Here is a 10258-nt window from a genome sequence, read left to right on the forward strand (position 1 = left end):
TCTTGAAACAGCCCCACCACATGTCAGAGAGTCCTGTATTCCACCTGAAGTTATTTGTGGGTTTTTCTTTGCATCCCCAACAATTCTCCTGGCAGTTATGGCTGAAATTTTAGTTGGTCTACCTGACCGTGGTTTGGTTTCAACAGAACCCCTCATTTTCCACATCTTGATTAGAGTTTGAACACTGCTGATTGGCATTCTCAGTTCCTTGGATATCTTTTTATATCCCTTTCCTGTTTTATACAGTTCAACTACCTTTTCCCACAGATCCTTTGACAATTCTTTTGCTTTCCCCATGACTCCGAATCCAGAAACGTCAGTGCAGCACTGAATGTAAGATGCAAGGGTCTGTCAGGAGTCCAGCAACTCATTGACCTTTTATACACACACACTAATTACAAGCAAACAGATCACAGGTGAGGGTGGTTACCTATAATAGCCATTCAAACCCCTTTGTGTCAACTTGTGTGCATGTTATCAGGCCAAAATCACCAGGGTATGTAAACTTTTGATCAGGGTCATTTGGGTAGTTTCTGTTGTGATTATGATTTAAAAAGAGTAAACACAGTTGATTGATAATAAATGGCTTCAGACAAACACTAACTATGAGTGAAAGAAAAGTTTTTTGTGTTATCATTCATATTCTCTGAAAAATGGCCAAGAAATCATAAATTCTGCCAGGGTATGTAAACTTATGAGCACAACTGTATGTGCACATAAATACACACACGCTTTTAAATAAATGTAAACAAACATTTTGAAAAGTATTAACACATTTTTTTTATGTTTTACATCTTATGGCAGAGCCGGTCAGGGGGAGAGAGAAAAAGGGGCATGAAAGAAGGGAGGGGGTGAGAGGGAATATGAGAGAGGGGGTGAGAGTGGGAGACAGAGGGGGTGAGAGAGAGGGAGGATGAGAGAGGGGGGGGGAGAGAAGATAGTGAGAGAGAGGGAATATGATGAGAGAGAGGGGGAGAGGGAGGATATGAAAGAGAGGGGGTGAGAGAGAGAGGGAGGATGAGAGGCAGAGGGGGTAAGCGAGAGCGGGGGGAGAGTGGGTGAGAGAGAGGGGGGGTGAGAAAGAGAGAAAGGGGCGAGAGAAAAAGACACAGATGGGTTGAGAGACAGAGGGGAGTTGAGAGAGAGAGAGGGGGTGAGGAGAGAGGGGGGTGAGAGAGAGAGAGGGGGTGAGGAGAGAGGGGGGTGAGAGATAGAGAGAGGGAGGGAGAGAGAGACTGGGGTGAGAAAGGGAGGGGTGAGAGAAAAAGACACAGAGGGGTTGAGAGACAGAGGGGAGTTGAGAGAGAGCGGGGGTGAGGGTGGGAGAGAGGGGGCGAGAGAGAGAGGGGGAGGGTGAGAGAGAAAACGGGAGTGAGAAAGAGAAAGAAGGGTGAGAGAAAAAGACACAGAGGGGTTGAGAGACAGAGGGGGTGAGGGTGTAGGTGAGAGGGGGAGAGAGAGAGGGGGGTGACAGAAACAGAGGGGAGTGAGAGAGAGAGAGGGGGGTGAGAGAGAGGAGAGAGAAGTGAGACAGGGGTGTGAAGGGGGTTTGAGAGGAAAAAAAAAAAAAGCGGAGGTGTTCAATATGCCTGCTACTCACAATCATGGCCCCAAACTGGTCTCCCCTAGGTTCAGGCTGCCAGGATCTACAGTTGCTGTGTCCTCTATATTCATATCTGCCATCTTCATTACAAACCCTTTTCACAGCAATGTATGCAAGTGGGAAGGGGGGAGTGTGGGGCAGGACAGACATAGCAGTGATAGGATTGGAGGTGGAGCAGATTCAGCCTCCTCCGTCCTGTTTATAGAGCACACTGTACTGGGCACTGCCGACTGAATTGACACAGTACAATGCCGCCACCCCAAGCTCACAGGCACCCCCCAACCCCGGCCGGCAAAGGAGATGAGGAGATGATGACGCAGATCCAGTACTGCTGGTAAAATACAATGGATTACTCAGGGTGTACTGCATGACAGGGTACAGTCACAGTAGGTCTTCCTTCCATTGGGGCCCATGTGGCCCGTACACTTTTGTACTCTGGATGAAAACACTGGATGGCACTGGCACATGGGTGATTAGGGTGTGTCCAGGCACATCCAGCACACCCAATGTGCATGCCTATGTTCACCTGTCACTTTAGGTGTGTCTGAAAATTCTGTTTTCGATTCCATCTACCTGATATTTCTGGAGGTTCTTGTGATGTTCCTGTATTGAATCTCGGGAATACAGAGGACTAGGACATCTCTCTGGGGTATTTCTGTTACTGGATCCATCTGTAGGAAAAACACACACTTAATACATTGTTTCTATCTCTTTATATCAGAGGATGTGTGTATCTAGGTGGATCCTCAATACTAGAAATGAAAGTCTCCTCTTACCCGGTGATGTGAGGGGTGGCCGGTTCTCCATCATGGTGTCCTTGTAGAGATCCTTGTGTCCTTCTATATACTCCCACTCCTCCATGGAGATACAACCTGTGACATCCTGACACCTTATAGGAACCTGACACACACAATGATACAGTCACCATCCAGACACATCCCTTGTCTGTTACTGGGTAATGTCCCAGAATTCCCGGCACCACTCACCTCTCCTGTCAGCAGCTCAATGATCTCACTGGTGACTTCTTGAACCTTCTTGCTCATTTTTAGGGAGTGGAATGGAGGATCTACAACAAGGTTTTGGGTCTTCATCATGTTGGATGCCACCAACCCTTTACATAACTTGAAAGCTATATAATTCTAAGTTTAAGACCAAAATACAAAGTTATTTGCCACCATCCAAGCAGTGTTTTAAATTGTCATTCATTATAATGTATGCCATTACCATATATATCAGTGCTTTAGTCTAGTCTGTTTTATTTTAACTGAGATAAAAGTGATGTCATGAGACCTCCCAGAATCTTCCTCTCCTCTCAGCTCTGTTTCATTTTTAGAGATAAAAGTGATGTCATGTAAACTCCCAGAATCCTCCTCACCTCTCCGGTTAGCTCTGATTTATGAATAGCAATAAGAGTATTGTCATGTGACCTCCCAGAATCCTCCTCACCTCTCCAGTCAGGTTTGTTTTATTAACCACTTCCCTACCCGCATATTGTCATATGATGTCCTCGGCTTCCCGGCGGTATAGAGGGCGTACGCCCGCCGCGTCAGAGAAGAGCCGATGCGCGTGCCCGGCGGCCGCCAGGCTCTCGCAATCGCTCGTTACAGAGCAGGACCGTGGATCTGTGTGTAAACACACAGATCCACGTCCTGTCAGGGGAGAGGAGACCGATCGGTCTCCTCCCCTAGTCAGTTCCCTCCAACTACAGTTAGAATCACTCCCTAGGTAACACATTTAACCCCTCCTTCCCTGCCAGTGACATTTGTACAGTAATCAGTGCATATTTATAGCACTGATCGCTGTATAACTGTCAGTGGTCCCAATATAGTGTCAAAAGTGTCCGATATGTCCGCTGTAATGTCACAGTCACGATAAAAATTGTGATTGCCGCCATTACTAGTAAAAAAAATAATAATAAAAATGCCATAAATCTATCCCCTATTTTGTAGGCGCTATAACTTTTGCGCAAACCAAATAATATACGCTTATTGTGTTTTTTTTTTTTACCAAAAACATGTAGAAGATTACATATTGGCCTAAATTGAGGAAAAAATTTGTTTTTTGTTTTTTTAAATTTGGGATAATTATTATAGCAAAAAGTAAAAAATATTGTGTTTTTTTCAAACTTGTCACTCTTCTTTTGTTTCTAGCGCAAAAAATAAAAACCGCAGAGGTGATCAAATACCACCAAAAGAAAGCTCTATTTGTGGGGAATAAAATGGGCACAGTGTTGCTTGACTGCGCAATTGTCATTCAAAATGTTACAGCGCTGAGAACTGAAAATTGGCCCGGGCAGGAAGGGGGTAAAAATGCCCTGTATTGAAGTGGTTAATAGAGATAAGAGTGACGTTATGTGACTCCCAGAATCCTCCTCACCTCTCCGGTCAGGTCTGTGTCTTATTATTAGAGAGAAGTGTGATGTCATGTGACCTCCCAGAATCCTCCTCACCTCTCCGGTCAGCTCTGTGTTTTATTAATAGAGATAAGAGCGATGTCATGTGACCTCCCAGAATCCTCCTCACCTCTCCAGTCAGCTCTGATTTATGAATAGAGATAAAAGTATTTGTCATGTGACCTCCCAGAATCCTCCTCACCTCTCCGGCAAGGTCTGATTTATGAATAGAGATAAGAGTGATGTCATGTGACCTCACAGAATCCTCACCTTTCTGGTCAGCTCTGTTTTATTAATAGATAAGAGAGATGTCATGTGACTTCCCAGAATCCTCCTCACCTCCCTGATCAGGTTTGTGTTTTATTATTAGAAATGAGTGATGTCATGCAACCTCCCAGAATCCTCCTCACCTCTCCAGTCAGCAGGTAGATGATCTCCAGGGTGAGATTTAATATCCTCTCAGTCATGTGACTCCACTCCTTCTCCATACTTAGGTGATCTATTTTCAGATGTTTCCTCATGGACAGTTTTGCTTTCAGTTAAGGCTTGTTTGCTCTACCAAGCACTACGAATCAGAAACGAGAACAAATACAAGAAGGCATTAGTTTTATAAGTAATTTGACAGGTCTTCATTGTAGAAAATGTACCTCACGGACAGAAATACCCCACAGCTTCCACCACCACTCCAGGAGCTGCTGAAAGGCAGGACAACACACACTTCTGTCCAGCCACAGCCCCTGTCTACTCCAACAGCTAGATTGCAGCTGTCAGAGCAGACAGGAAGCCAAAGCCTGTCAGGAGGAAGGCTGTGGCCCAGTTCCTACCATGGCCCGGTGGTCGGGAACCACTGCTCTACGTCACTACAGGTAAGGGCTAGCAGATCGAACCACAGAACGCAGCAAAGAGTGAGGGATCCTACCCACTTGGAAGTGAGATGGATGCTAAAGCACTTTTACCAGGCTTAAATCTTCAACGTAGCAGAATTCGACAGTGCAGGCAGTGGGAGAGAGAAGTAGCAAAGGAGAAGTTTGGGGTTTTCCAAAAATCAAACACATTACTCACCTCTATGATGCAGCATCGGTCCCCTGCCAGCTCTAAGCCTAAGAATTGAGCGATCACATGACCACTGATTGCTCCGTTCTTAGACAGCTCTGAGTAGAGAGCAGTGACTGTCAGCGCTCACTGGAGAGGAGCTGGTGAGGGGTGGGCGTAGCTGGCTTCAGCAATTGGCTGCAAGCTGAGAGGCAGAGTACGCTATCAGGCAGCTGGGTGGATCCTGACAATATGGTTGGGATCCTTCCAGAACCTGGAGCACCTCTGTGATGTCAGCTGACAGCAGGCAATAGCTGCTATAAGCAGACTTTGGGTTACAGAAGTACAAACGTAAATACTCCTGTGACCCAGAAGACAAGTATGGCCGTAAAAGCTATAATCATGCTTATCCCCTGACCTAACCCCACCCTCACTGCATACACACCTCCATCTGATGGCCACGGTTCCTCTGTTTGTTTTCATCCAGCTCAGCAAGTCTTCACTGTCCTGGCCGCGCCTGCACATTGCAGCCCCTTAGACTTCTAAGGAGGGAGGGAGCGTGTCCCGAGACAGGAGACGATAGGCCAGTGCGACAAAAACTCAGCAAATTGGAAACAATAAGCGAACGACCATTAAAATTCAGTGTTATGCTTTCATGTAGTGGTGTTCATGACTCTAGAGTGGTGATAAATGAGGCCCTGGGAGGCTTTTACTGAGAAGGTCTGTACTGAGTGACTTGAAAAGGCTCTGCGTGTTTCTGTGCTATACGTCGCGCATGTACAATACTCCGCTATTTAAAAGCAGGGGAAGAACGCCTAAATATCCCTTATACAACAATATTTATCTCTATAGAGACCCCAATACAGCAGAGGAGACTAATTCCCTCCACAGGGTACAGCCTGCTAACCCCTAACTATAGAGGACACATGACCTGAACCCCAACATCACATGACCCATCCACTAGTCCCCTTTTCTTCCCATAATAAGAAGATATTATCACCTCCTTCTCAATGGGTACCTCCAGCCTCATATCAGGAAGCTGCTTTGATTACAGAAATCCCTCCCCCCTCCTCTTCCGGGGTACAGCAAAACGACTCCTCCTGTGCTAAGCACTTCAGTATAAACTCCCCATATGTACATTTGTATCGAGTTTATACATTTATTTTATCGAAATAATAGATATCTGGTGTGCTACAAACTAAAACGTTCACCCAGTCAGCTGCCTGAACCAAGAAGGCTGAGTGTCTGCGCTACTAGAAAATGGCCGCCGCCGCCAGTCTGCTAGTGTCATCTCACGTCGACCTGTGCGCACCAAACGCGTTGCTAAGGAAACCAGGAAGCGGCTAGGCGACCGCGGAACGCACAAAACGGAAGTGTAAGAGCCACAGACCGGAAGTAACGCCCACTGTACAGCAATAATAGGAATATAACAACAACTGAGATCTAAAGAGATCCTAATTATACGTTTGATAAATATTTTTATTGTTAAGTAAATGGATACTGAATGTGTGATACTATTTCCCAACTATTTTTCTGATCCCAAGTCAAACTGGGGAGGGATATGTAGAAAGCCCTCAGACATGATTGTCATAATCATAAAAGATGTAATAAAATATCTTAAACTTTATATATATATATATATATATATATATATATATATATATATATATATATATATATATATATATACAGGGTGGGCACTGCTGCCTAGGCGGTGCAGCCACGGTTGCTGACTTCCCCTCTAGCCTGGCTGGGGAACACGAGGGGCTGAAGAATGTCTGGCGGGCACAGCTGGGGAGGCGGGGGACAGTGGGGAGAGGACATTGGGGAGCCGGACAAGTCGGGCACTTGAAACTATCCTGCCCGGTGAGTCTTCTCTGACCTTGTTCCCTGTTGTAGTCACCTGTGCCCTAGGCAAGACTGGCGCCAAACCCCTCCAGTGGTGGGTGAGGTGTTAGTCTTGCCTAGGGCACAAAATAGTCAAACACCGACCCTGTGTGTATATATACTATATTTTTAAAAGTATTGGGACATCTGCCTTTACACGCACATGAACTTTAACCACCTCAATACGGTGCACTTCCCTTCCTGCCCAGGCCATTTTTCAGCTTTCAGCGCTATCGCACTTTGAATGACATGGTCATGCAACACTGTACCCAAATTTATTTTTTATAATTTTCTTCACACAAACAGAGCTTTCTTTTGGTGGTATTTAATCCTTCACTAATGTGCGCTGAGGAGGCAGCTCTGATGAGGTGGCACTGATGAGGAGGCACTATTATTCCGCACTGATGAGGTGGCACTGATTAGGTGGCACTATTATTCCGCACTGATGAGGAGGCACTATTATTCCGCACTGATGAGGTGGCACTGATTAGGTGGCACTATTATTCCGCACTGATGAGGTGGCACTATTATTCCGCACTGATGAGGTGGCACTGATGAGGAGACACTATTATTCCGCACTGATGGACACTGATAGGCAGCACTGTTGGCCACTGATCGGTGGCACCGATGGGCACGGATAGGCAGCACTGATGGGCACTAAAAGGCAGCACTGACTGGCACCAGTAATGGGCACTGATTTGTGTCACGGATTGTTGGCATTCATGGGCATTGATTTGTGGCACTTCTGGGGCTTTACTGTAATCGGGGCACTGATGATCAGTGCCCTGATTACAGTAAAGCCCCAAGGCCAGTCACGTTCCTCCACCCCAAACTTGCTCATCCATGTCTTTATGGACCTTACTTTGTGCACTGGTCCAAATAATTTGGTGGAGGGGGGATTATGGTGTGGGGTTGTTTTTTATTGGTTGGGCTTGGCCCCTTAGTTCCAGTGAAGGGAACACTTAAGGCGTCAGCATACCAAGACATTTTGGACAATTTCTAGCTCCCAGCTTTGTGGGAACAGTTTGGAGATGACCCCTTCTTGTTCCAACATGACTGCACACCAGTGCACAAAGCAAGGTCCAAAAAGACAAAAAAAAAAAAAAAAAAGAGATGGGTTCTATCAATTCCCTACTCTATCCAAAAGTATATTTAAAAATTTTGAATCAGTGGGCTCCAAACTGTGGCCCTTTGCTTGCATTTATCTGACCCTTGGGGCACTGTTCTTCCCACTGACACCAATGACGGGACACTATTCCTTCCACTGATACCAATGACGGGTCACTATTCCTTCCACTGACGGGACACTATTCCTTCCACTGACACCAATGATGGGGCACTATTCCTCCCACAGACACCAATGATGGGGCACTATTCCTCCCACTGACACAAATGATAGGGCACTATTCCTCTCGCTGACACCAATGATGGGGCACTATTTCTCTAACTGACACCAATGATGGGGCACTATTCCTCTCACTGACACCAATGATGGGGCACTATTCCTCTGACACCAATGATGGGGCACTATTCCTCTGACACCAATGATGGGGCACTATTCCTCTGACACCAATGATGGGGCACTATTCCTCTAACTGACACCATTGATGGGGCACTATTCCTCTGACACCAATGAAGGGGCACTATTCCTCTAACTGACACCAATGATGGGGCACTATTCCTCTAACTGACACCAATGATGGGGCACCATTCCTCTCACTGATGGGGCACCATTCCTCTCACTGACACCACTGGTGGGGCACTATTATTCTCACTTGCACCAACAATAGGGTGTTGTTACTGACACCAGGATATTTTCCACTCCCACTGGCCACAGTTCGGCTCCTCTAAAGTCTGAAGGAGACAGTTAGAATAATCCATACATATTGATTTATTGAGCCAGGGGTTGCGGGTTAAAATGGCGTCCTATGTGTAAAGGTATGTGGACTTTAGGAATGTCCTAAAAACAACGGTTACTCTTCAGTCACTGGTGATTCTTCCAACTAGTTCAGCTCCTGTGAGAGGCATATGTGTATCACTAGTCACGTCACCGAAGTTCAAGTGGTTGTAAACCGTTACATATACCCAGTGCAGTGTCTGGTCTCAGGGGATAGATAGGGATGAAGCAAATCATCCTACATAAGTTGTACATATTTTTCTGCAGTCTTCTCTACATCTGTTCAGAATTTATACAGCTTATCTAAGCTTTCAGAAAAACGGAGGGCAGAGAGCTAAAGTTACACTCTACAGAGCTCAGCGAGGGGAGCTCTGAGAGCTGATTGGAGGAAAGGGACATGCCCCTCTTCACACAGCAACTGTACTGAGGTTATCAATCACAGGCTGTGTATTGGAGATCCCTCCCATCATCGTTTTCGTTGGGTGTCAGAAAAACTTGTCAGAAGTGATTCATGCAGATAACTGAGGAACAAAGCAGAGCAGCAGACAGAAATGACACTCAAGTGCTCTGGATTGAGATAAGTACACACTATAGAGGGATATGCTTTGTTCATATTTCATGTCTGAGGTTTACAACCACTTTAAGTGCTGTGATACTTTGACTGACAATTATGTGGTCATGCAACATTGTGCCCAATTTAAATTTATATAATTTTTTAAACATATAGAGCTTTCTTTTGATAGTATTTATTAACCAATTTACTATATAAAGAAAAAAAGACCAAAAATATAAAAAAAGTTTCTCTTACTTTTTGTCAAAAAACAAACACCAAATAAAAATTCTAGGACAGTCTATAAACCTCAGGAATGACCCCTTTTTTTAAAGCAGACACCCCAAGGTGATCTGATTTTTTTTTTGCCATGAGGGGTGGATTTCATTATTGCTGGCTCTGTACTGTATTTAACTGGTGCTGGCTGGTGGTTAGAAGACTTTTTTTTGACTGATCTGTGTGTAAGAACAAACTGTGCTTCCTGATCACCGGCCAGTAAGTGACACCCGGCTGCTACCTGTAACCTGTGTTTACATTTTATAATTGGTCACAGTGATCACAAGGTACAGAGTCACTCCCACTGGCCTCGCCCCCTGTATGACAGCACCGGGACAACCACCAAGCACCAGCTACAAGTCCCTCATGACACATCCTACACAGGTCTATGGGCTCTTCCTAGGTGATAGATCTGGTGATTAGGCCTAATAGAGAGCATTACGCCAGAAATGCATCGAATGAAACTTGACTGGTTCAGCAAGGACCAGCCGAGATTACATCCCTCTATGGGCAGGCTGGATGTATTTAAGTTGATCCATTGATCGACTTTATTAGTACAACCAGCATGTCAGATTTTTTGCATGCGATTATGTCAAGGCTGGGCTCAGCCCTTCCTTCTCT

At 45.5% G+C, this 10258-nt stretch overlaps 1 protein-coding gene across 1 annotated transcript in view; it reads right to left on the minus strand.

Moving 5' to 3' along the window:
• Nucleotides 1-6245, minus strand: part of LOC141106759 (uncharacterized) — a 37230-nt gene extending 30985 nt beyond the window's left edge. The window contains exons 1-5 of the mRNA XM_073597686.1: nt 6028-6245; nt 4406-4560; nt 2590-2742; nt 2380-2503; nt 2177-2274 (exon numbers count right to left, since the gene is read on the minus strand). Of these exons, the coding sequence (XP_073453787.1) occupies nt 2177-2274; nt 2380-2503; nt 2590-2742; nt 4406-4516 (486 nt within the window). The 5' untranslated portion in view covers nt 4517-4560; nt 6028-6245. The remainder of the gene's footprint in view (nt 1-2176; nt 2275-2379; nt 2504-2589; nt 2743-4405; nt 4561-6027) is intronic.
• Nucleotides 6246-10258: the final 4013 nt, after the last annotated feature.

This window comes from Aquarana catesbeiana, linkage group LG08 (genome assembly GCF_042186555.1).
Source record: "Aquarana catesbeiana isolate 2022-GZ linkage group LG08, ASM4218655v1, whole genome shotgun sequence".
NCBI lineage: Eukaryota > Metazoa > Chordata > Amphibia > Anura > Ranidae > Aquarana > Aquarana catesbeiana.